At 42.0% G+C, this 27,665-nt stretch overlaps 1 protein-coding gene across 1 annotated transcript; it reads left to right on the top strand.

Annotated features, from left to right (window-relative positions):
• The first annotated feature begins 518 nt into the window (after positions 1–518).
• Positions 519–27,661, top strand: nagpa (N-acetylglucosamine-1-phosphodiester alpha-N-acetylglucosaminidase). Its single transcript, XM_049584882.1, has 12 exons — positions 519–700; positions 4,488–4,693; positions 7,391–7,658; positions 13,136–13,275; positions 16,371–16,479; positions 18,720–18,848; positions 19,017–19,222; positions 19,379–19,426; positions 19,752–19,880; positions 19,994–20,125; positions 23,113–23,194; positions 24,887–27,661. The coding sequence occupies exons 1-12, from the start codon at positions 618–620 to the stop codon at positions 25,140–25,142; spliced, it is 1,788 nt and encodes a 595-aa protein (XP_049440839.1). The 5' UTR covers positions 519–617; the 3' UTR covers positions 25,143–27,661.
• The last annotated feature ends 4 nt before the right edge of the window (positions 27,662–27,665 follow it).

Genomic DNA, 27,665 nt, shown 5'->3' with positions numbered 1-27,665 from the left:
GCTTAGCAACATCGAAATTCATCTTTACACATACATACAATCATCCACACAAACACCAAACCAATGCATATACGCATCCATGTGTACGCCCACCCATATATACATTGTTATACACTGTACATACATATGCACACATTTACACTTATATAGGCTATAATGTGTGTTTAATGTGTGCTTTGATCAACTAAACTTTACAACATTTCACAGAAACTCTGCCCTTGAATAGTGTTTTGGAGGTGTAACTGCAGAGTGACACAGACACACCACTGCACAAGTATAATGCTCACAACAGCGTAGGTCACGTGCGTAGGCTACGGTGTAGATTCTGCCGCACAAATATAAACCCCCCCTTGAATCCTTGCAGTGGCGTGGGTTTGATTTCAACCTGCTGATTCAAATTACTAACAAACCCCCTGTCATTATCTGGCGGAAATGAGCTTTCATTAAAATGCTTACAAATAAATGAATTCATTTGCTGATACGGCGGGCTTTTATTGTGTACAGTAACCGGAAGTTGTGTATTTTCCGTTTGTTTATTTTGATGCTGTGTGCTAGCTGGATGATGTGTGGACCAGCAGAAGGAGAGAGGAGCGTGGCAGGCTAGTCTTCCTCCTCATATGGCAGCAGTGTTGGTGAAATGTCCGTTTGTGTGGCCGCTGCTGTGGCTCTGCGTCCGGCTGTCCGAGACCCAAAACACCCGGTAAGACCACCGGTTGTTGTGTTTGTGAGCTAGCCGCTACTGTTAGCATGCTAACTGTTAGCCTGTGTGGAGACTGAGAGAAGTCAGTCCAAACTTGTTTCATTTCCTTGTGACAGTTAGCTGGATGAAAAGGAGAGTTTGTGGTAAAATATATTGAACCTATAATCCTGCTGACACACCAAGTAACGTTACACACGCTAACCTCACGTGCAGCTGTTGAGCAACAGCATCTGGTCTTTAGCTAAAACTCTTATCTGGAGGTACAAAGTTCACAGATGAGACAAACTGACCTCAGACACAAAACGGCCTTTACGCCTCTTATTTCATTTAACATGTGAATGACTAACTTCAATTTTTGTAAACATAAACATATTAAAATGATGGCTGTTGGATTATATCTGCCACACGGATAGCATTTAGTACATTTGTTATTTTTATATACCGTGTTTAATTTAACGCCAACAGTCACATCAGGAGTCTGTCGTCATGTTTCGGTTTCATTCTTCAAGGAAACTGACAGTTGCAGTGAAAATGTCGCTGCATTGACACAAGATGGCGCTGTTGGATCACAGCTACTGTCATAAAGCCTGAACGCTATAATTAAGCTTTATTTATCCTGAGAGAGAAGTGCAGTGCAAAGTGCAAATACAACAATAAACAATCAGTAAGATGCTAAAACCACACAATGCCAGAAATGCACACACCTTACCTGTCTTACCTCTTTCACCCGTGTCACCTGACAGTGTGAGGTTGCACACCACTTGCAAAAATACTGATTTTAATGCTGCAATGTTTCGGTAAGCAGACCTTCATCAGGCAAACAGTTCTGTCACAAAGAGAAGCCCTCACAAGTAGGAGTGAGTTTGCGATCAGTCACATATCCCACATGTAGTGGAAAGGCATAAATACCAAACATCTATTTGTGTGATCATCTACAATATAATAATAACAATAATAATAATCATAAAGTTTATTTAAAGGCACTTTTCAAAACAAAGTTGCAAAATGATCCCAGATTTTAAACAATGCAGAATTCAAGCAAATAAAATTAGGCAATTTTAATTAAATACAAAGAACAAAAAATACGATAAATGCATGTTCTTCCTGTGTCAGCGTGGGTTTCCTCCAGGTGCTCCAGCTTCCTCCCACAGTCCAAAGACATGCAGGTTAACTGGTGATTCTAAATTGTCCGTAGGTGTGAATGTGAGTGTGAATGGTTGTCTGTCTCTGTGTGTCAGCCCTGTGATAGTCTGGTGACCTGTCCAGGGTGAACCCTGCCTCTCACCCAGTGTCAGCTGGGATAGGCTCCAGCCCCCCCTGCGACCCCTAACAGGATAAAATACTGTCACTGAAGCAGATCAGCAAAGTTGGCAACTAATTGCCCTGTAGGTTGCACTGAGGTACAGCAAATCAAACTATTAGAGTAATATGAAATAAAGCAATATAATAACTGATGACAACACAAGATAAAAACAATAAAAATAATCAAGTGAGACATGTATAAAATTAAACAGTGTGCTGAAATTAATAAAAGGCTTTTTTGAACAGATGTTTTAAGAAGCGATTTAAAAGATGTCACTGAATCAGCAGCCTCAGATCCTCAGGCAGGGAGCTTCAGAGCTGAGGGGCCTCGCTCCCCTTTAGTTTTGAGCCGGGACTGAGGAACAGCCAACAGAGCCCTGCCTGAGGATCTGAGGCTGCGTCCTGGCTCACAGGGCAGCAGCATCTCAGCAATTTAGCTGGAGGATGAACAATAAAGTGCCTAAACGTGATCAGCTAAATCAATTCTGAAACTGATGACCAGTGAAGAGAGGCTAAAACAGGGCTGATATTATACACAGATCATAAACATACCTCAGAATGTTTATATTAAATAGGTAACTTTAGTCATCCTGAGGGAAATGCTTGTTGCATACAGTAGGAAAGGATGCAAACATATTTAGTGCAAATAAAACAAAATATAAACAATAAAATAACAATAATATGTAAGAAGTTAGAAGCAGGCGTTTTTCAGTGATGTTTGGACAATATCTTTCTCTGCAAAATTACTTGTCAAAAAAGTTTCATCACACATCACATTTTGGGTTTACTTAACTCAGACCTGTTGTCCTTGTTTGTGGACACTTTTTGTTCCATCTAGTGGTAGTGAGAGCACAATACACTAATCCATGTAAAAACAAAATGGCAGCTATCTCTCCCGACACAAAGTCCAAAACCTGATCACATTTTATGAATGAAACTTGTTTATTTATGATTAATAATGTTTTATGTTTTTTTTATAGAATAGAATAGAAAGAACTTTATTATATGTTTAATAATAATTTTTATTTATACTGATCCCAAATAGCTCGGACAAATAAGAAATGCATACTAAACAAAAACTCAAGACAAAGGCCTCAAGAGGTTAAATCGTTATCTTTAACAAAATGAAAAAGTCTGCTGTAAAAGTTAAACACTAAAATAATGAGGAAGGATATTGACGTTTAGACAAACTAGATAGAGCACGGATTGTGTTTACTCACGAGGCTGGAGGAAACCACAGCTCAGCCCTTTTAAAAAACACATCCCCTCATGTGATGAAACCTGATTTTACCAACTGAGGCTGTGTGTGATGAAATCTACTCCAAGAAATGAGTCAACATGAAGACTGATCCAACGCAGGATTTATTTATCAACACTGAAAACATGTTTTTACTCCGACAGCTTCCCCCTGAGGATCTGACCGCCGTCATGTTTGAGCTCTTTTAGAGTGGTGGGAATGTTTTTCTTTCTGCCGCTGAGTCAGCAGATTCTGTAGGTCACTCTGTGATCTGATGTCGAGGACGTGGCATTGTTGGTGATGTGTTGTGGGCATCATTAGCACAGCTTATCATTTGGGGATTTTTACTTTTCAAAAACAAAATTAGCAGTGAATTGAGATTTTATTGGTGTATATTTTGGATTTAAAATTCAGGTAAAAATCAGAAAAGAAATATAAAAAAAAACAGATGACAAAAACACCTTCACCACTTATTGAATTTTTATTTTTATTTGTATTTAACCTTTGTTTAATCAGAAAAAAATCTCTTGAGATTAAAAATCTTTTTTTCAAGAGCGTCCTGGCCAAGACAGGCAGCAACGTAAGTTACAGACAGCACAGGACAAAAATACAAAATAAAAAATACACAGTAGACGCACCTGCAGTGTTGTCTGGTTATGTTCTGCCTGTAACAGTAGTATTTAGACTAATCCAACAAATGTTTGCTGTCCCTATTTTTATATATTAAAAGAAGCTTAGTATTGGTTGCCAATTTCTAAAAATTGTCGTAAATGGCAACCTGGAAACTGTTACTATTGAGCCGTGGGGTTGTGCTTACTTATTTAATTTAATTTTTTTGTTATTTTATGAGCTGTGCTTGCTGTGAAATGACCTATCTTAATGTAAACTGTTGTGAACAGGATCTTATTGTTGCAACAAAAAAGGTAAAAATGGATGTGCTTCTTTTAAACAATCTGTTTGTATCATCTTTATTTCAAAAATCTATAAAAAAACAAAACAAAAACAAGACTGATTAGTCTTAGTTGCAGACCGACTCGTCTTTGCTCAGACTCTCTAACTTATGTCAATCAACAAAAGAGGTGGTAAGAAATGAAGTGGACTTTGGCGGGTGTCAAAACACCTGGTGCAGCTCAGAACTGATGCATATCAAACATATGTAGAATCACACACACCACAGTTGTTATTTTAAATTGTTTCTCTCTTAACCTCGATTTTAAAATAGTATTGCTTTGTTTTCTCTCCTCGCAGAGTCTCTATGGACGATGACATCCTGCTGCCTTACAGCCACGGCCACGGACCCTCCCACTCTCACCGCCATGTCAGAGACTGTCAGCTACTTGTTCACGGCAACGTCACCCACGAAAGCTGGCCCTCCAGTGACCACAGTGGGCTGCCAGTGGCCGAGTCCACAAAGTTTGTCTCGGCTGTGGCGGAAAACACCAGATGGGTTTACGGTCCGTAATCATTGAGTCACAAGTTACAGGAACACTGAGTGTAGTATAATGTACAGGGAGCGGGTCATTATTGTGAAATGAACCCTGACAGGGTGATGTAGGACCCGACAGGAAGCAGAGGGTGCCTGATAGAATCACCCTGAGGGCACTCTGTACCTGCTCATTGTACATTATCCTTCTTATTACACGGCTACTTGCTAATGATATCAATATTTTGACACAAACTTTAGAAATGACTTCTGACTGTTGCCTCTGCTCAGCATCTCTGATCAAAACTGTGTTCAAAGCAACAGTCTATTAGTCATAGCAACGGTCTGCTATCATTATTGACCAATCAAAATTAGGATTCCACAAAGCCGTGTAATAAATAACTGAGTGCAAACGGTTTAAGCTGATCTGGGGCTGTATTGACAAATGTCCTAGTACAAAGAGTTGCTCCTGCTGACGAAATTCTAAGAAAATTCTTGGAAGTTAAGACTAGGTCCTGGTAAAGATAAAGTTATCTTCGCCCTTAAAAGAGCTCCTAAGGTGAAAACTGTTAGGAGCAGGGAGGAGGACTTTTAAGAAGTTCAAGAGTTTCTTAATCAGAGGAGAAAATGGTGGGAACACAAAGAGGTCGGAGAAATATTCTCCAAACACTGAATGACAGTGAGTAAATGAAATGCCACAGATTAGATCGGGCAGGAATAATATTTGTGGTCGATCTCATTAGGGGTATGCATGCATTTCCCACCTAAAGCAATAACGTTATAATACCAGAAATAAAATAATCAAAAAGTAAGAAAGGAGCAGCAATGAGTTGGGTCGACTTCAACCTTCCATCGGCGGAGAGATCACACTAACAATGAGAACACTGTCACAGCCTGCAGTTCATTTCATTTCCACTGGGTGTCCACACCTTACAGGCTCACAAAGGGCGTGTCTGTGACAACCAGTCACACCTGTTAAAAGAATGTGTCACACCTAGCAACAGGGTCAACCACACCCGCTCACTAAGGTAGAGGTTTCAGTCTCTTGCTCAGAGTTGCTCTGAGAACTTTCCTAAGTCACTCCTTAGCAAAGACTCCTCACTAAAAATGTTATGTTAAGTTAAGAGCTCTCTGATTTTGTTCTCAGAATGTTTGTGAATACGGCCCCTGGTCTCTGTGTTGAACGTGGGTCTGATCCTTGTTTGGTGAACCTCTGATTTATTGATCCATCTGTTTATTTATTTGCTGCCTGACCTCTGATCCATTTATTCAAACTGACATAAAAACTGGTGGCAAGAAGTCATGTCATCTGTGGTCTGCAAAGACAATACCACTGATTAAATAACAGAGTTGTTCCCATATTGATACCAGTGTTGGAAGTGCCTCAGATTCTGCTTAACATGCTGGATCGACCCGTATGCCAGTCGATGCTATCAATCCGATACCACCTAATTTATTGATAAAGTTCAAAGAAGTTTCACACCAAAATAAAATAACAGTTTCCCTGGAAATCAGTTCTTCTTCGCTGCTCTAAAACAGGAACCTACACAGCAACAACCACTGTTTTAGAACAGTGAAGAAGAATTGATTTTCTGTAAATAGTGGAACGTTAGCTGTTAGCAACATGTCAGCAATTTGGCAACATTTTACTTTGGATTAAAGAAAGTTCAGCAGCAGTCATTTTGTATTTGATCATGTCGTAGAATGGGTTTAACCTGAGCCGTGTCACACAACCATGATAGCAGTCATTTCACATCCATACAGGGTTAGTAGTATACATGATTTATTTTAAAGCAGTGGTATTGGATCAGTACCCCGTGTCAGAAATCTTGGCATGATATTTGACTCTGCCTTTAAGTTTGACAAACAAACAAATGCAGTCGTAAAAGCCAGCTTTTTACAGCTCCACACCATTTCCAAAATCAAGCCATTTCCGGACCTTGAGACAGTCACCAACGCTGTCATCTCCTCACGTTTAGTCTACTGTAACTCTCTGTACACTGGTATTAGTCAGTCCTCTCTGTCCCGCCTCCAGCTGGTTCAGAATGCCGCTGCCAGACTCCTCACAGGTACCCAGAGAAGAGACCACATCACATCTGTTGTAGCCTCTCTCCACTGGCTGCCTGTAAAGTTCAGAGTTGATTTAAGGTTCTCCTGTTTGTTTACAAAGCCCTTAATGGTCTGGCCGCATCCTACATCAGAGACCTCCCTGGGGCTCCCGGCTGTCCTGCGCTCTAGATTCAAGCTCAGGGGTGATCCTGCCTTTGCTGTGTCTGCCGCCAAACTGTGGAACAGCATCCCCCTCCCAATCAGATCTGCCCCCTCCACTGACTCGTTTAAGTCCAGGCTCAAAACTTACTTTTATTCATTAGTGTTTGTGTCCCACTGATGTGGTTTTCCCTGACGTGTGCCTGTGTGTGTTGTGTCTCTAAGTGTGTGAGTTGTGTACCTGACAGTTATGTTGCCTCTCATGTGTGTGTTTAGCATTTTATTCCTTTTGTACAGCACTTGGTTGAGTTAAGAATACCCGTTGTTGGTCGAAACACAAGTTCAGGTACTGACACTGGTATCATGAAGGACAAAATGGTATGGGAACATCTGTATTTATACCATGTGACAGTAGGTCAGAGGACGCTGATTTAATAGTGATGTCGCTTTTTATTCTAATTCTGATTTGTCTGTTTTGACTTTGTGTTCCTGAAGCATCTCGTTGTGTCATTGTTTCCAGGTCACATGACGGTGGTCCACGACCCGCTGAGGACGGTGTCGGTATTAGAGCCAGGTGGGCCGGGCGGCTGCGGGATGAATCAGAGAGCCACGGTGGAGGAAACGGCTGAGGCTGCCGGGTGTCTGTACGCCCAGAACGCCGGCTTCTTCAACACAAAAACAGGCCAGTGTCTGGGCAATGTGGTGAGCGATGGCAGTAGGGTCCAGGACAGCGGCGGGCTGCAGAACGCACAGTTTGGAATCAGGAGAGACGGCACTCTGGTGTTTGGGTAAGAATTCCAATCAGTTCACCCAGATTATAAATAACATAGTGTCTTTAGTAGCACCCGAGTATTGCTAGAGGAGCTCATGTGACAGATCAGATCCACTGGAAACAGTGGCTCACAGGCTGTTGCTCAAACTACAGATTGTACCTCCACAATATGCATGCCCGCCACCGTGGTCACAAAAAGTATAGAAGCGTATTTAGAGAGACCTCTGTTTACAGACCTGTGACATTATCACCACCACTAGCAGTCAGCTCAGCTGCCTGTTGCACCAGACTGACCTCTGGTGGCGTGTGATCTGCACTACATACAATACACCCTTATCACAGCCTCTCCAGTATGAGGGTTAGTTACATCAGCCACCAGCAGGACATTTACTGGTCTGGTGTGGCGCCGTGCATTCTGGTCGTTGTAGGTTTTCTACCTCTTGGGCTGCAGCCCCTTTTTCTCTGTTTTCTCTGGTCATGTAGCACCAATTACAAAAGCATTTGTGTCTGCTGCATAGACAGACTAGTGTAATGAAAAGACCATCTTTCCAGCAGTGAAATACTTCTTGGGCAGTTCCACGTCATTTATTTGCAACCTTAATTAATTAGATCAGTGATGCTCAATGGTTTTCATGGTGACTATGGGCACTTTGTTAAAAAGGCTTTATTCACAACCTAATACACACCTATTAGGCACAAAGAAATTCCACGAAATACAGCAGGTTTTTTACTAACTGTAGAAGCTGCAAGATTACAACAGTCAGCACAGTAACAGCTTTTATTTTGATAAGGCACGGGCCACCATTCCTCATGAGAGTTATCATCAGTGCTGGAGCATGTCTGACTCAGACTACCTTCAGCACCGTCTCTCTGCCTCTCTGCACCTGACGTCACGTTTCTGAGATATTGTCTCTCGTCACGTTAAACTGAGCTGCTGTTCCTCCTCTCAGGCAGTTTAGTGACTTCCTGTTTCATGGGCCAGTAACGTCTAACATCTGGTTCCGTTTAATAAACCACTGAAAAACAATCCACAGATGATGGGTTCATTGCAGCGTGACTCACTGTTATCCAGAGACATTTACCTGGTTTCAGTTTGACTGATGAAACACAACAAATGAAATTATGAGTTATTTTAAATACTGCTTCACCCAAGGTTTTAAAATATGCTGATGCTGAGAAATAATTCTATGTCCTTGAATCCTCCACAATGATACAACTGTATATTTATAATGCCATTGTAAAGTCAACACTTACCCACCACACAGACAAACACACATGCTCACACATTTCATCTATAGCCTAAACCATGAAGAAGTAAATTTGACCTGTTGGTTTGATACCTGAGGTCAGTAATCTTTAAAGTTCCATACATGATGCAACCATCTGTGGGTGTGGAGGGTCAAACGCCCAGAGGAAGTGAAGCTCGAACAAAATAAACATTATTATACCACACACACACACACACACGCAGCAAACCAAAAACATGATACAGCCAGTCTTTGTCCTGCTTTGGTCCGTCTGTGTGAAAGATGTCAGTCAAGTTATTTAAAAAAACAACCCCTCACATTAAAAATAGAAAATATTGCATCCACAAAATGGAAACTTTTTTTTGTCCCTGTGTGATGCAACAGTATTTACACCTCTTGGTGAAAGTGAGCCATTCACATGTGGCGCAGATCAGATATGGATTCATTTGTGGGAATAAGTTTGTTAGAATAAAGGGCCGTATTTACAAGGAACACTCTCATTTTAACATTTTAAGTAAGGAGCCCAAGCTTAGGAGTGATTTAGGAAAGTTCTCAGAGCAACTCTGAGCAAAAGACAGAAACTTGTCTTAGTGAGGAGGTGTGGTTGACGCCGTTGTTAGGTGTGACACATTCTTTTAACAGATGTGATTGGTTGTCATGGACACACCCTTTTTGTGAGCCTGCAAGGTGTGGACACCCAGTGGAAATGAAATGACCTGCTGACTGTGACAGTGATGTCATGGTTATTGTGATCACTGCTGCATTTTCCAGTTCTCCAAATATCTTATTGTTGTGATCATTTTATTTCTGGTGTTATAGTGTTAGGTGGGAATTGTGTGCATATCCTCACACGATCTAATCTGTAGCATTTCATTTACTCACTGTCATCCAGTGTTTTGAGAATATTCCTCCGACTTCTTTGTGTTTCCACCATTTTCTCCTCTGATTAAGAAACTCTTAAGTCTCTTAAAAGTCCTCCTTCCCGCTCCTGACAGTTTTTCACCTTAGGAGCTCTTTTAAGGTCTAAGACGCTCTGTGAATACGTTTTTTTTTTTTTGTCTTTACAAGGACCTAGTCTTAACTTTAAGAGAAAATTCTAAGAATTTTCTTAGAATTTTGTCACTAGGAGCGACTCTTTGTAGGAGGACGCTTTGTGAATACGGCCTTAGATTTCTGCCAGTTGTTATCTTTATCTAAACCCTCAGCTCGAATCAGCAGTGTCTCTTTGTAGAAACAATGTGTTTTTGTTAATGTCCTTATGGCAAGCCATTTAATCAGTAGCGGCAGTAGCAATTGTAGCTATCAGCGCTTTTGACTTGGTTTGAATTTCAAGCCAACATAATATGATTTTGTCTTGTAGTAGTTCTAAATAAACATATCTATTACTCATCAAAATGTTGACTCTTGATATCAACAATTAATTTCATACTAGTGGAAATGTTCATCAGATATCTGGAACCAGATTACAGCTAGTCAACTTTTGCCATTGACTTCAATTCAATCATAATAACAGATTTCTATAATTCAGTTTTAAATTCCAAGTTGACATATTAGTTATATAATTTTGACTAGCTGAAATTCTAAATAATGATATCTACATCTTAAGGCTGGCCCTGCTCACTCACAAGTTCTCCAGCTGCTTCTCTGTTTAATCTGTCTGTTTATTAGTCTACAGTGTGACATCGGTCTATATGTTGCACGTGCTATGCTAAATCAGTCTGTGAGATGAATGAAATGACCACAGCACACGTGCAATCCAGCACCGCAGCATGGCACCTCTCCAGCTGCCAGTCCACGCTCCATATTTGGGCCGGTGGTTTGCTTCTTGTAGTTGAGAAGAAGTATAAAGTAGCATAAAAAGTAAATACTCAGAAAAGGTACCCTAAAAAATTCTGCTTAAGAACAATACTTGGTTACTTTTCACTACTGATGTCTGTGCTCTCTGTATGTCGTCACATTGATGCTAAAAAGTTGTGAGTTGTTAATTAGATTAATAAAAACACAAGTGTAGAAAAATGACATTACAATATCATAATGTTAAAACATGATTCCTTCCTAGCTGTACTCCATTTAAGTGTGTCCATGTTAGGACCTTGAAACTCTTCATACTGACTTCCTGACAGGACTTACGGGGACACTACAATGGAACAAAGTGAGCGTTTATGTTATTAGCTCCACCTGTGCTCTGCCTGCTGTTTAAAAGCTGGTCACCTTAAGTTTAGTGTCAGTTAAGGTGAGTGGTACAGAGATAAAAACTGAACGTGCTGGAATGACCTGAAGTTCTCGTGCAGAGGTCTAAATGTCAGTCCAGGACACTGCAGTTGTAAACACTTTGTTGATCAAACATATTAAAGTACCCAAAATACCATTAAAACCAGTTTACCAGCTGGTTTCACCATTTCAGCGGACTTACCGTACACTGTAGTGATAAAAAAACAAACCCGCTTTTGGCTGCTTGATCTGGCTGGTAATTTAAGGTGAGGTGATATAAGGTAAGGGGACTCCTCATCTTGAGTTGAGGTAATGTTACAGGAGTAAAAATAACCGGAGAGGTCACTGCAGTCAGAGCTGCATAAGTGCACCTGTGGCATCTCGCCAGCTACCAACACATCAGTATCCACAACTGGATCTGGGTTAAAGCCGTCAGAATAAGACACAGGAAGCTGCAGTATGAACTGACTAAAGGATTACAGTTTATTACAAGAGATAGACTTTTAAAGTAAGTTCAGTATTCCTAGTACTCGCATTAAATTATGAGGGTGATATCTCAAGAATGCCTTTAAAAGAATGTCTTCAAATTTGGCACAAACGTCCTCTTGGGCTCAATGTTGAAGTGGTTAGTTTTTGGTTGTCAGATTTTTGCATCGGTCTCATTCTCGTGAGCAAGAAATCTCAAGAACACCTGTTAGGGAATTTCTTCAAATTTGGCACAAACATCCACTTGGACTGAAGAATAAACTGATTAGGATTCAGAGCGTACTTCAAACTTTTTTGGGTTTAGTTGAATAGCAGTTCATGTGTATTTTCCCTGTCTATGAATTTGATATCTCAAGAACACCTGAGCGATTTTCCTCAAATTTGGCACAAACGTCCACTTGGACCCAAAGCTGAACTGATAAGATTTTGGTGGTCAAAGGTCGAGATCATTGTGACCTTGCGTCCATCCCATTCTTATGACCGGGATATTTCAAGACCACGTTAAGGAAATTTCTTCAAATTTGACACAAACGTTCATTTGGACTCAGTGGTGAACTGATTAGATTTTGGTCAAGGGTCAAGGTCACTGTGACCTCACAAAACATGTTTATGGCCATAACTCAAGAATTCTTGCACTAATTATGACAAAATTCCACACAAATGTTTAACAGGATGAACCAATGAAGTGATGACATTTTATAACCAGAAAGTCAAAGGTCAACTTCTTTGTGACATCATCATGTTCTGCTCAAAACACTTTTCTGTCCTTTATTCAGTGTCATATCTCAGCAACAGACGGGGGGACATTTGGTCAGACACTGCATTGGTGACTCTAATCTTGAAACTGTGCTGATTGTATAGATCTTCTGTGTGTGGCACATCCATGTTTTCACTGACATGGATGTAAACTGTAACTGCAACTTGACTGGTGCAAGAAGGAGTACAGCCGCGGGTCAGTAATTCTAGTTGTACTCCACAGGATGATATTGCTGATCAGTCATGCTGTGTGGACACTGTGTTTGTTTTTCTTTTCTCTAAGGACACCGTCTCCTCATGGTCACATCACACTCATCCCTTATCTTACTCTTTATCCCCTTTCTCCTCGCAGTTATTTCTCACAGCTCATAGAACATTAATTGAGCTGCTGCAGAGTTCATCTCTCTTCTGTCTGTTAGTGCAAACACTCATGCTCAGTTTACAGCTCATATTTATACAACAATGCAGGCCTAGATGCTTGATGAGCAGGATGAGTAAAACACTTCAGATTTCATTTATAGCAAGTATTTGTACAGGACAGTGCACAGCTGTGAAAATTATAAATGATTTTATCTCTGAATCTTCTGACAGCAGGATGACACAGTCAGCATGCAGGTCGTGCTTTAAGTATACCATCAGAGTTACACCGTCTGAACTGAAGTTGTGGATTAACATTTCCAGCCACAGTGCAGTATATTACTGAGCTGCACTATTCAGTTATAGAAATATAGAATGGTGATAAACAGTCAGAAATAGTGACGTCCTATCTTCTTTTTCCCCTCCTTTTACTTAGCTATCTATCGCAGGACGATGTTTTGGACCAGTCCAACCCGTTTGTCCAGCTGGTCAGTGGTGTGGTGTGGCTGTTAAGGGGCGGCGAGGTTTACATCAACCAGAGTCTGATAGCTGAGTGTGACAAGTCACAGGAGACGGGTACGTACTGCACATTTATATTCACATTTACATTCACAGGGCAAACAATAAAACAGCTTCCTTTCAGCCTGCTGGGCGTTTAGTCTGGATTCATCTCATCTTCAACAAGACAGGGAAGAATTAATTGGAAAAATGAAAACTGGGGTTAAGATCAAGTTAAACTTCAGTTTAACAGGTTTGTTTCAGTTGCCATAAGCCCATTTTACACTGAGATTGTGCTATAAGGCCGCTATGAAGTCCCTTATTTATGCCACCTTTGCATTTTTACACAGAACCAAACAACGGCAGCATCATTCTGGACAGTGTGTGATTTTACATGGCATGCCGCTATCACAGAATCAAAACAGGCATGACAGGCATGACATGTTACATAACAGTGTTGGCAGCGCTTTATAAACAATGACAATGGCATAACATGGCGATAACAATCATTTAGAAAATTCCCACGGTCATGAAAAATCTGGAAAAGTCATGGAATTAGTGGAAATTTTCTGCTGCTTTTCTTCTTCTTTGAGTTAGCTGCTAACTACCATCAGCTACTTTTTAAAACTCCTGCGGTGGGTTGTGCACATAGCATGTCAAAATGTCACACCCGTCTCATCCATGATTCCGTCCTGACGGTTGTCCCGGTTACACAGAGACCCTTTGGGCGCTGTCAGTGCCTGTGATGCCGGCTTAACGGTGAAACACTCTGTCCCCCATTCCGTTATTCTACCCTTTATGGCGAGGCGGCATAATGGTGCAGAATTCCCCCCTTGAAGAGGCAGTGTAAAACAAGCTATAGTGACACAGACTGTCAGTAAACCTGGTTTCTACATCAACACCTTTCCAGAGATAATCAAGATTTCCCCTGAACTTCAGACCGAGTTACAACAACACACAAGTCCTTCTTTCCAGGATCATTTCACCTGACCTCCGCCCAGCGACTGGATCTGCTTCACTTCAGCTGTAATTAAGTGTAACTATACCTCAGAACGCTGCCGTGCTGTGTTTGGATAACACAGAAACTCGTCTGTGACCTGGCATGACTCCACTGCCAACAAAACACAACACTGGCATGTTTGATTAACAATGACAAGAGTGAAACCAAAGTTCACATCAGGTTTCCTAGCTGCACACACCTTTATTGTTACAAACACTGTAAAGCAAATGAGGATGAGTTTTCCTATCATTGTTTACATGATGCTGACCTCAGCTAATTATGAACTCATTGCCATCATATAAAAATCTGTAGAGACATTGCCCACTTCAGACAGTCAGCAAACAACCAACCTTATATCCAGGTCTAAATGAAGATGTTTATCTCAACATTATTTTCTCTTCATTTCAAAACCTGTACTCCATGAATTTAGCTTTGTACTCTGTAACATTGATCAGCAGTAAAAAATTAGGATCAGAATCAGTGTGTCTTTTTTTCTACACATTCTTTTTCCTTGTCGAAACCGGATGCCAACAATACCCACGATACAACTCGATGGCTGACTCTTTGGTGGAGATCACATAATGGGAGCCAGAAATTAGCATATTGCTGCAAATTTGGACATTTTAACATGGGAGTCTGTGGGGAGTGACTCACTTCTGGTGGTCATTAGAGGAACTGCAGTTTTTGGCACCTCTGTGTTGCTTCATTTTTCACCCCTGGAGGTTGCTGCTTGGTTTTACGACGGACTTGAAAAGTATCAGCTCCTTCTGCCCTCTGTCCTAAACAGAGCAGAATGAGGAGAAACTTATTCATCAGTTCTTTGTGGTTTGTTTTTGTCTTCTTACTTGAAAAACAGCCTTGACGTTTCTGGCGCAGACAGCCGCGTGTCAGTTCAACTCATCAGCTTGATCCACGAATGCTACAAGGAAGGACAAGATGTTAGACTGCAGGAAGCAAGTGAACATGTAACATTACTTGACAGTGAATAGATTTCTAATCTAGTTTGATTTACCAGTTACCATTCAATAGTTATGAACCAGCTACTATTTTTCTCCTTTCCTTCAATAATCTAATCAGAGTGAAAAAGAGTGTAATTTAGACACAAAATATTCTGACCATTCAGACCAAATGTATTATCAAAAGAACCCTCTGGGTTGGGGGAGAGTTACTGCCTCAAGCAAAGGAGTTCAAGTATCTCAGGGTTTTGTTCACGAGTGAGGGTAGAATGGAGCGTGAGGTGGCAGTTTGGTGCGATTTCTGCAGTGATGCAGGCGCTGCCCCTCTCTTGGTGCACCTCGGGCACGTCCCACTGGTAGGAGGCCCCGGGGCAGACCCAGAACACACTGGAGGAATTGCATATCTCACCTGGCCTGGGAACGCCTCAGGGTCCCCCAGGAGGAGCTGGAAAGTGTTGCTGGGGAGAGGGACATCTGGGGTGCATTGCTTGGCCTGCTGCCCCCGCGACCCCGGAGAAGTGGATGAAAATGGATGGATGGATGATTCAGACCTCCAACTAGTCGATGTCTACACAGTGTTTCATAACAGGGGAGAATACGATTAGAACTTGGATGCTGAATTTGTTTTCTAGGCCAGAAAAATGTCAGTGACCCTCCATTATTATTGAACCACAGCATTGAAACTGGGCTCTGAAGTGGTTCTCACTAGTTTTATTGAAGAGATTTAAACTGTCATCTTTCAGTCCATTGTATGTTCAGCTGATATTCCAACAGTGCCAACCTGAGACTAACCTTCTGTGTCTGTTGTGAAGAGCTTTGCTGAAGTTAATTTTAGCTTGTTACAGACATTATTGTGCACTTGACAGTGGAACAGGAATCTGTTCCTCTTTAAATCTGCACACCTTTTGATGCTGGGCTTCCAACTTCTTTTACCAACGACAGCTGATTCCTTCTGTTTTTATTCAGCTGTTGCTCAAAGGGATCTTTGTCTCTTTACATTGTTAGTCTGTTTTTTTTTCTCAATGTACAAAACAAACCCTTCATACTAAATTAAATTGATTCATAAAAAATGTCATGGTTGGTGAAAACCTTCCATGAGAAGAAACACAGAATACAAAATCCTTTTCAAAACCATATATTTTTGATTTAACAAGTCTTGTATTGATCTTTTTTGTGCATAACATTTACACAAAAACATGTCTCTTGTACTTTCATAGGGCAATTCCGCACTTTTGTGGACGTGGTGTCGGCGAGGACGGCGGTGGGCCATGATGCCGAGGGCAGACTCATCCTGTTTCAGATCGATGGACAGACTGGAGTGAGGGGGTAAGAAATGTTGTCCTCCAAACATCTACTCAGCTAGATGAAAGAAATGGAAGTAATATTCTTTATTTACCACCCAGTGAGTTAATGAAAGAGTCAGTCTCCCTCTGGGGAGGAAAAAGAGAGAGCAGATGCAGATGTGGACAAGAGAAAACATGATAATTTATTCCATCAACATTAAAGTGACTCACAGGCTTTTGAGTCAATACAGAGTGCCCTGTAGCGGGAATTAAATATGCAGGGTTTGATTTGGCATGCCCGAGTCAAACAGACAGACAAAAAACAAGCTCTGTGCACTTTGGATTGTCTTTATCACTGCAGCAATAATAAAACAGGCTGTGGGATCAGTGAGATGTGTCCACAATTCGTTTAATTTCCTGCATGATGAACTGATGCTGGTGGAGGTGAAGGAGAAAAGCTAAAGATAGCTGGCGGAAAATAAAACAACCTAATGTTAAATGTGATAAATGGAGGTTCAGTAAAAGGCTTTTTAACCTGACAGGATTCATTTGTGAGATGAACCGACACGTCACCGCAACCCACTAAGATCTCTCCACCAATCGAATGTATTGATCTGACTCCCCCTCCACCCTCAGAGCAACCCTAGAGATTAATGTGTTGCTGTCAATGATGTGGCCTTGAAAAGCACAACAAGCTGACATGTCTTTATATGTCTGCTGCCCTTTGTGTATCTCCGCTCAATATCAGGCGTCCGCCTGCTCAATAAAAGTCAGCTCGGACCAAACAATGACCTCTCAGGGTGACCCCATGTCAGCAGCCTGCACTCTGACTTTGGCCGGGCCATGTGGGATGTTCGCTCAGCAGCTGCCATTCAGCCCTCCCACATGATACTGTGTTTGATAAGTTCATCTTTCAAGGGCATCTTCATGTGCTTTGAAAGATTAAAACAGGAGGTTACCACAGGATAAAAAATATGGCGTTGAGTCTGAATTGATCCTCCTGCATTGGACATGCGTCAGATTCATTATAAGAGTCCCAGAAATAAAGCAGTCTTCCTTTGCTTTTGTGTTTCAGATAAGTTAATGCTGAAGTTCAAACTTAATTTTGGAATATGTTCCATGTGAGAACAATATTCACTTTTCACAATTCAACTCAAGATAGTTGTGTGACTGCAGAGATGGTTTTGTGAGAATTTGAAAATGCTATGCAGTGACAATATAGGTTTATATCCAAAGAACGTGCATTTAATTACCTTTAATGACTGATGTCAGGAATCCATCTGTTATCCATATCATACGTAGAAGTCAGGTTTATCAAAGCTCTCTGAAAATATTAGTTAGCCAGCCCTATTTAGGACTTGATGTTCCTGGGTATCAATCAAAATAACCCAGTACTTTGGATGTAAGCTGTTAGTAAGTTAACAGTTGAGAATCTTTTTGACCAGTTAGGCGTATCAGTCTATGGTTTGTTCCTCTTCACTTTACTGCACTGCACACCAACTGGGTCTGGTGAGAGCTAGCCAGCGGCGCCGCTCATTCTGTGATTACCATTAGTAATGTTGCCCCGACCAAGCAGCAGCCTCTGAAGTTGAAAAATGAAGCTCAACACAGAGGTGCCAAAAACTGCAGTTCCTCTGATGGTCACCTGAGGCTGGCTCGAAAAGCGAGTCAGTTCCCACAGACCTCCATGTTAATATGTCCACCTTAACAGCAGAAGTAAACATGTTTACAGCCTCTGTAGCTAATGTCAACATTCATGGCAACTGTATGGCTGTTTACATTTTATTAAAGCTTAAAGTTCTGCATAATTAAGGCACGGCTGCTTTGAGAGACAGGCTATCAGCTGTGTCCTCGGCTTCTCGGTCAGATCCACCCCTCACTGTACCACAACTCCACCTTCTTGCCCAAATATGGTCACTTCTGGCCCCCAAAAAACAAGACAGCTACTTCACTGTTTGCCTGGTTAGCATGAGCTGACGCAGCAACATTTAACAGCTGACATTGAGCTGTTAAACAGTCCCAACAAACAGCAGCAAAAGTGATCAAGTCTGTTGTGAACCCCATCAATAACTGTTATGTTATTAAGGGTAATGTTAGCCATCCAATGCTAACCGCTAAGCCTGTTAAAATGTGTCGCGGTCAACTCTGTCCTCTGTCCTACAGCCCATACAGTCCTTCAAGGAACTCTGTGCTTGACTTAACCACACCACAGAGCTGCAGTTCAACATGCCAGGATGCCATCAGAACGTTGTATTTAATTTCCTGTTTTTTGTATCTGTACAGTATGAATCTTCGGGAGTTGGCTGAGACTCTGAAGAGCTACGGGGTCATCAATGCCATCAATCTGGATGGAGGCGGATCTTCCACATATGTGACTGGTGGCAAATTGGCCAGCTATCCCTCTGATCACTGGTGAGCAGATTAACATTTCATCTATGAGGATAAAAGGTCTTTTTATGCTCCACCATAAAACACAACACTGACAAATGTGGTTTGAGTGATCGCCCTAATCGATGTTTTGAGCTTCATTGTTCTGGATCTGTCTTCTCGTGATCTTCACCTCTCTTTCTCTCCTCTCAGCAAATCAGACGGCAGGTGGCGTTGTGCTCGGCCCATCTCCACCATCTTGTGTGTACACCAGCGGCGCTGCCAGCCAGCAAACTGCAGCGGACACGGAGACTGTGTGGACGGACGTTGTCGGTGTCAGGAGGGCTGGCAGGGTGCCGCCTGTGACTCTCTGGTGTGTCAGCCGCCGGCCTGCGGCACTCATGGCGTCTGCACTGCCAGTAAGTGAGGAGGTGGCGCTCAGCTGCAGCAGGTGGAGGAGAACCAGGATTAGTTTTTATTTTACTTTAGTAAAAGTTCGGAGTACTTCCTCCACCTGCTGGTTAATGACTTGTTGTTTGTCAGCACTGTTTCATGTCTTGTTGTCTGTGCTGCAGATGGTTGTGTCTGCGATGCTGGATGGAGAGGAAAGAACTGCAGCCAAGGTAATCACTCACACACTCACACACACACACACACACACACACACACACACACAAAAGCTGACCTTAACATCAACCAGAAGGGTCATACGTTGGCAAATATTTCTGCAAAATCAATTACTTCCATTGAAATCGTTGAAACCTGCTGAAGTTGTTTGTCAGTCCTTAGCAGTGGCCTGGGTTTGGAGCCAACCTATGGCGTTTTGTTGACTGTCATTTCCATTATTTCTCTCCCCCCTTTCCCGTCACTCTCCAGCTGTCCTTTAATTAAAAAAAATAATAACCTTAACCTTAATAACTTAACTCTGATTTCTCGTCTTATTTTCAGAGTGCCTCCCGGGTTTCTATGGTGACAGCTGCAATCAAACCTGCGCCTGTGTCAACGGCGGCTCCTGCGACCCCGTCCACGGACGCTGCACTTGCCCTCCTGGTTTCCACGGCAACACCTGCGAACAAGGTAAGATGACGTACGATAACACGACCGGTCACGCTGAACGTCTTCTGAAGTGTAAAGATTTTGTTTCAGTTACATCAACAAGTCATTTTACTTCCTGTGTCCCTCTGTGTCAGTGTGTCCGCTGGGTTTCTTCGGCCCATCCTGTGCTCAGGAGTGTCACTGTGACAACCAGTGTCCGTGTGACCCGCAGACAGGAAGCTGTAACGCCACACTGCGAGGAGAGAGCAACTACACCTTACACAGAGGTACACACACAAACATGGAGACACGGTGGTTGATACTGTCCAAGCTGAGCCTGTGCATTGGAGTACAGTGAACTCATTGTCATGTTTGAGATGATGTGAGCTTTGTGACATGGTGCTTTATCCTGCTGGAAGTAGCCATCAGAAGATGGGTACACTGTGGTCATAAAGGGATGGACACGCTCAGCAACAATACTCAGGTAGGCTGTGGTGTTTAAACCATGCTCAGTTGGTACTAAGAAAATCTCCCCCACACCATTACACCACCAGCAGCAGCAGCAGCCTGAAGCGTTGATACAAGGCAGGATGGATCCATGCTTCCATCTGAATGTGGTTTTTCCAATCTTCTTTGTAACCAGTGCTTATTTGACTTCCTGTTGCCTTTCTATCATCTTGAACCAGTCTGGCCATTCTCCTCTGACCTCTGGCATCAACAAGGCATTTTGGCTCACTGGATATTTTCTCTTTTTGGGACCATCCTCTGTAAACCCTAGAGATGGTTGTGCTGAAAATCCCAGTAAACACTTAAATCACCTTTCTTCATCATTCTGATGCTCCGTTTGAACTTCAGCAGCTCGTCTTCACCATGTCTACATGACTAAATGCATTGAGTTGCTGCCATGTTATTGGATGATTAACTATTCGCGTTAACAAGCAGTTGAACAGGTGTGCCTAATAAAGAGGCCAGTGAGTATATATGACTGGCTGCGTTTTTATACCTGATTTGTGCTGCACATGTGTAACACAACAAAGATGAGAAGGAAGTCAGATTGCTCACTATATGTAGTTTACATGTTGGAATATCAGATTATTGTATGCTGGGTCTGATCCATGTGAGGAGACGGGTGGAGATCACACAAACAGATACTCACTGAATATTTGAAACTCAGTGTTTATCAGCCTCTGTGTGTGTGTGTGTGTGTGTGTGTGTGTGTGTGTGTGTGTGTGTGTGTGTGTGTGTGTGTGTGTGTGTGTGTGTGTGTGTTGAGGTTTAGCAATTGTTTGCACAGAGCAGACGTAAAAACAGCTCAGACTTTGTTGCTTTCTGTCTCAACAGAGCACCACTGTATCGACTCAGCTGGGAGGACTGGAAATGTTATTCATGTGCACGTCAGCTCCAGAACTCTATAACTCCCATTCTGTTTAATATTTCACAAAGACACACTGAGACAGTGGAGTCCATTAGAACAGTGCAAAATAACAAAACAAACCCAACCAAAGGTTTCAGTAACCCTCTCACAGAACCTCCTCTGTACAGAGTCTGTTGAGGGGCCGATATATAAAAGTCCAGTGTGTAGGTTTACTTATTTTGATATAATGAATTTGTTTTCTTAGTGTATAATCACCTGAAAATAAGAATTGGTGTGTTCTCATTACCTTAGAATGAACTGTTTATATCTACATAGAGAGTGGGTCCTTATTTACAGAGATCACCATTTTGCTCCACCATGTTTCTACAGTAGCCCAGAATGGACAAACCAAACACTGGCTCTAGAGAGGGGCATTCATGTTTTCACATTGGCCACTGTAGTTAGAAGACTCTCAGTGATGAGCAGTGTAGGAGAAACACTGATTTCAATCTGCAATCCTCACTGCTAGATGTCACTAATTCCCTCTTATGCAGAATTCATACTTCTGCGTCATATCGACACTGTACCCACGGCGAAGGCTCTGCGCCAACGTAGAGCCTTCGCTGTACCCTATGCCATCGCCTGACGTGCACCTCCCCAGAAATGTGACTACACAAAACCATTTCCCTCAGTGGAAACAAAGCTTTTATTTACTTTACTTCACAGATAGGAAACAACAAATTGTAAAGACAATAAAGCCTCCACAAAAATAGCATTTTAAGTTGTGTGTGATTTATCCTGGCTTCATATGAGCAGAGGAAATCTCTGCTCGTCGCTAGGCTAATTTATACAATGTAAAATGCCATAGGCTTGTGCTAATAACGTTAGCATGTTGTATTTGTGGGGAAAATGTGTCCAGATAAAGACAAGTGTTTGTCTGTGAATGCTGCGAGTTATAGTGAAGCCGATTTGTGTACTCGTGTTTGAAACTGTTTCTATTAAGCCATGTTTAATGTGTGTTTTGAATCAACTAAACTTTACAGCACTTCACAGAAACTCTGCTGCCAACTAGTGTTTTGGAGGTGTAACTGCAGAGTGACACAGACACACCACCGTATATCACAAGTATAAATGCTCACAACGGCATAGGGTCTAAGTCCTCGTTTATTCTTAAGTAATGGGCCATTAAATCTAAAAGCAAAACTAAGACTTAAGCAGCGCGCCATGTGACTCGTGTCAAGTGCCGCCCCTAGCACACACTGGATGCGTCACGCTGCAGCTCTTCAACAGATGACCACGTAAAGTTATTACTACTGTTACTGACAGACCTGTACCTCCTCCACCTCTGCATTAGCTTAAATCAGGTGTGGACAGCCACTAATTAAACTTGATTTCTCACCTGAGGAGCCGATCTCCAGAGCTACGACTCGCCAGGTGATATCTTTTTGGCCATTGTCTTTATAATGACGTGATTGTGGGTCGTTCAGCTCGGGATATTTCTTGACTTCGACACCAAGTCTCTCCTCATCCATTCTTTATCACACACGAGACACAGCAACAGCTACAGAGTTCTCTTCATGGTGAGGAGAGGAGTCGAGCTGCTATAGGAGCAGAGAAAAAGAGCTGCTATGGGAGCTGGTATGAACAAGCAGAGAGCCAGTAGGGGAAAAGCGCATTTTATTATGGAGCCAGCGAGGCTTGAAATAGGACAGTGGCGTGAAGTGCTGCGGGGCAGCGTGTCCAGGAGTGTTGGTGTGCTGCAGCAGGTGTGGGATTGCACATTGAAGATAATAGGGTGGTATTTTATGACACGTGGCATTCACCGCCAGTGTGTTTTGGGTTTTAAGATGTAGCTCTTGATAATGAAGTGACATATTTATCCTGCTCTTCTTCCTCTTTTTCTTCTTCTCCTCGCTACAGCTGGACAGTGTCTAGCCAAGAAGATGTTTACATCTTGGAGACAGGATGAAGACGCTCACAGGGAGCAGCCTTATCTCGCAGAGTAAGTGTCAAAAGTCGAGTGGGGTGAACCTCTGAACTTTTCACCTCTGCTGTCCATCTTTCACGTCTGTTCAATAAACCGTTTCCTTCAGAAAATAGGTCACAGTTTTACAGCGAAGCCGTAGACTTCACCGCATTAGACACGTATTCCTGAGTGTGTACTACAGAGCAAGATAAGGAAAGCAGAACTGACAAGAGGGAGTGTAAAGGTTTATTTATTGTGGTTTCAGTTTGTTCTCTGTGTGATGGACAGTTGGCAGACATAAAGATTCTCCCTCAGACGTAGAAAATGTGAGCTGAGGTGTGAAATCGTCCCATCTGCTAGCCAAACGTTGGTCAGCTCAGCATCTCTTCCAGCCCCTTAAACACACTGTTAGTCTGTTTTCTGTCAGTGTGGCTCCGAGTTAAACCATTAATAAACAGAAAAATGTGTCAAAAGCTTCCAGGTTAATCTTCAGAGGAGGTTTTTGCACAACGTAAAGAAATTTCACAGTTTGAGGTGAGATATTGAACAGGGAATAATCATATGCATCAACACAACAGCTCCGTCCTCTGCGCTGATTAATGGAGTCCAGTGAAACAAATTAAAATAAAGCACACACAGCGAGGCGGCCCAGACCTGCATCTGTCTCCTCGTCTCTCCTCTACATGTCAACGAGGCTGACACTCTGAGCATGGGACGCATTCATTAGCCTCCTTACCTTTCACATGCAAGTTAGGGATTGTTAGCTGTTGCCATGGTTCCTGGAAAGCGCTTTGTGAGCGGGTACTCTGGTCACAGACGGAGGAAAGGGCTGTTTTTCTTAACGTCATCTGTTTTAACCCTTTTTTGACCAGAAACGGGCAACATTTGAATTTAAAGCAGTCACTGGCAGTCGTGGTGAAACAATACGAGAGTTAAAGATATATTCTGGATCTGTCTGCTTTACTTTGTGGTTACAGCTCTTACTGACTTGTCTTTTTCAGAATCAATCTGTATCTTGCCAAGTAGGTACAAGGTTTTTGCCTTGGTAGTTTAGTTCATAACAGCCACAATAAACAAATTAAGACAACATAAAAGACTGAATTACAAAAGTCCAGAATCATAAATATAAAACAGAAATTTACAAAACAAAATCTGTCTTTAAAATGAAAATAGCTGTACAGCATTTAAAATTAATATGAATGTAACAGAATGAATAGAGTATGAACCCTTTGGATCCTGTGCAATAGACCTTTAAAACATCGTCAACCCAGCTGTTGTCTGTCCGACGTAAGAGTCCAACGCTTTTCTGACATCATTTTGACGTCCGGTGCCAGCAAGGCGCCCAGTGTTTGCGTTTCTGCAAATCACAAATACTTTATATTTACATGCTTCATATGTATCATATCAACGTTTCTAGCGATGTAGTATATGGGCTGACTTTGTCAACCGGAGGTGGACAGCCTTCTTCATAATGTTAACAAAAAACTACTGTCTTTAAAAGCAAAGAAGGTGATCCTAAATTAGCTTTTACCAGTGAAATGGCTAAATTAATAATTCAACAAAAGGTGTAACACTCTCCCTTCCAACAGGAGTGAAGATTGCCAATTTCAGTGCACCACAACACACTAAATTTACATTAACCTCGTTAGTTAATGACATACTTTTAATATTTGTCCCTCAACATGTCTCAGTTGTGACGCACCTAACATCGTCCCTCTCTCTCCTCAGGCGTACCTGGCTTATAATCACCTTCAGCCTGTCCAGTCTGCTGTCCATCAGCCTGCTGGTTCACCTCGTGCAGGCATGTCGTGGCTCAGCAGTCGCTCACTTCTCCGAGCGACGAGACTACTCCTTAGTCCCGCTGACCGACATCAACGGAGCCGCTGCACGTTCCCGAGCAAGTGCCAAGAAATCCGGTTTGGTTTTGGACGACTCGGACTCTCAGGACGAAATCTGGACGCCGTCAGGCTCGGGGAGGTTGTAGCTGTCAGGAGGACGAAGAGCAAGGGCGCTCTGTTTTTGCACAAAGAGAAACAACTGAAGCTCAGTGTTCCTCTGCTTAATTTAATTTCCGCTGACAATCCTGCTGAAATGAAAAGGAAGCTAAATGACGAAGCACAACAGATTGGTCACGTGTTTTCACTCTGCTGACATCCACTGATTATGATGATGATGATGATTGCTCACATGTCTTCATTTACAGCCCAGGCCTTTTAATCTGCTGATGAAAGGACAGCCAGGGGTCAAGGCTTTATTTTGTCAGGGACCTGGATGCCTCAGCTCCAGGTAGGACAAGCTTTATAATTAGTTGCCATGGAAACTGATGAACTTTGAGCTCCGACCGGCGACCTGTGTCACAAAGTTATCCAGATTTCTTTGAGCTTAACTCAGGTGTTTCCAGTATCAGGAAGCTGGTTCACTTTTCACCAGAGTTTATCACCATGGTAACTCCGATTGATCACCATGGTAACAGCTGAACAGCTGACCCGCTCCAACTTCAAGAGCAGCTCAACAACTGACCAGTCATTTCTACAGGATCCATGCAGGGACAAAAGTAGTGAGTAATATAAGACATAAGACATTTTTAATATATAGTTGTCTTTTTTACACAACCACATTAAAACCTCTAACAAACAGACAGCTTATAGTGAAACCACGGCAGTTAATGTAATGGCAATTATAGCTGCATATTAGGCCTTAGTTTATTTTATAGATATTATTTAGTCGGTTTAACATGTAATAAAGATCTGTGGAGCCCCTAATCTCATGCACAAGATAAAAAAAAATCACCTTTTTTGGTATTCTGAATATAGTTACTGTCTTTAAAATAGATAACTTGAAGGGATTACTTTCTTTAATTTGCTCTAACACTGTGTCTTAACTGAACTCAACCTTAGCGAGCTTCAGTTTGTTGTATTGAAATGTTCCAACTGGCTGTGAGCGACAGCGCTGCTGTGTTGAGCTAAATTTTTGTCGGGTGCCGTGTTTGTATTAATGCTTCTCACTCGCGATGAGGAACGGCTGATTCACGAAGTCAAAATGAGGAATTATCTCCACAATAACTCATTTAACTATAAAGCCCTTCTGTGTGGAGTTTGCATGTTCTCCCTGTGTCAGCGTGGGTTTCCTCCAGGTGCTCCAGCTTCCTCCCACAGTCCAAAGACATGCAGGTTAATTGGTGACTCTAAATTGTCCGTAGGTGTGAATGTGAGTGTGAATGGTTGTCTGTCTCTATGTGTCAGCCCTGTGATAGTCTGGTGACCTGTCCAGGGTGAACCCTGCCTCTCGCCCAATGTCAGCTGGGGCAGGCTCCACCCCCCCGCGACCCTCAACAGGATAAGTGGTTACTGAAAATGAATGAATGTAAAAATGACCATCTAACAACAACCTACTTGTCGTTGGCTATATTGTACGTCATTTCCAGTAAATATCACAATATAAAACATTTTTCTGCTTAAAAAGTACGAACACAGACGTGTTTTTTTTTTTACATGACAAAGCAGTAATGCAGAGCGACTCTTTAGGACACAGTTTCCCATGAACACATTAAAAAAAGTGCGTGCAGTGCAGCTGCCACACGATATAAGACCCAGACAAATGAGCTCAGCAAGATAATTTTGAGGTATTGAAAAAGTAATCCAAAGCATTCAGTAATCTAATGGAATACATTACAAATTACAGTACAGGGCATGCAGTCAGTAATCTGTAGTGAAACATGTTTTAAACTTTAGGGGCTCCATTAAAAGGATCAAAATGTCTTAAAACTCCCTTCAAACTACAAGTTGATGATGTACTTAAGTAAGTCTATGTAATCATACTCAGATTGTATTTGGATATTTTTCCTTTCCTTGCTGATTGATCTCACTAAAAGTCACTTGTTGCTGCTGCAGGTATCAGGGTTTTTCTTATGTTATATTAAATGCTTGTACGCACTCCTATCTGGATCAGAAACCAGCTTCATGATACCACTGATCCAGGATCACCTGTGTTAAGCTCCGTACAGCCAGGTAACCCAAAGAGTGCCAGACCTAGTTGGATGTGCATCACGACACAGACTTGTAAGTTGAACTTGCTTCGTCATACAGGCTCCTGGAAAGATGGTGTTTTGAGCTCGTTGCCACGTAAACAGATGAACTTTGAACTCGAACCGTGACGTTCAAAACAAACAGTCACTGGGGTTTTTTTTTATCAGACAGTTTCTTATCAACATGAGGATTTTAAGATGTTTCGTCAGACTGCACTGAGCTCTGAATGTAAAAAGAGGTTAATGTGCACATTTCATATCTGATGTAAAAATTCAAGAAGCACAATTTTCTTCAAGGTGCCACGAATATGTGCTCGGTTTAAACTTCTCTGTAGAGCTTTGTATCTTATCAAGATTTCTTACCGCTGACTGAAAAAACATTCTTTATAATGTCATTTGTAAATGTCACCAAATCTCCTGATATGTAACAGACAGGTTCTTTTTCAATGTTTTAAACATGTTAATAAATGTGAATATCAGGAT

The sequence above is a fragment of the Epinephelus fuscoguttatus genome, linkage group LG8 (assembly GCF_011397635.1).
Source record: "Epinephelus fuscoguttatus linkage group LG8, E.fuscoguttatus.final_Chr_v1".
Lineage (NCBI taxonomy): Eukaryota > Metazoa > Chordata > Actinopteri > Perciformes > Serranidae > Epinephelus > Epinephelus fuscoguttatus.
This window is presented reverse-complemented; position numbering and strand designations above follow the sequence as displayed.

What these genes read in the sequence shown, in the direction of transcription:
- nagpa (XM_049584882.1), top strand. Translation starts at nt 618, where the DNA reads ATGGCAGCAGTGTTGGTGAAATGTCCGTTTGTGTGGCCGCTGCTGTGG. An exon ending in CGGCAACACCTGCGAACAAG is followed by an intron (nt 19,881 to 19,993) that starts GTAAGATGACGT and finishes CCTCTGTGTCAG; the next exon opens with TGTGTCCGCTGGGTTTCTTC. An exon ending in CAACTACACCTTACACAGAG is followed by an intron (nt 20,126 to 23,112) that starts GTACACACACAA and finishes TCCTCGCTACAG; the next exon opens with CTGGACAGTGTCTAGCCAAG.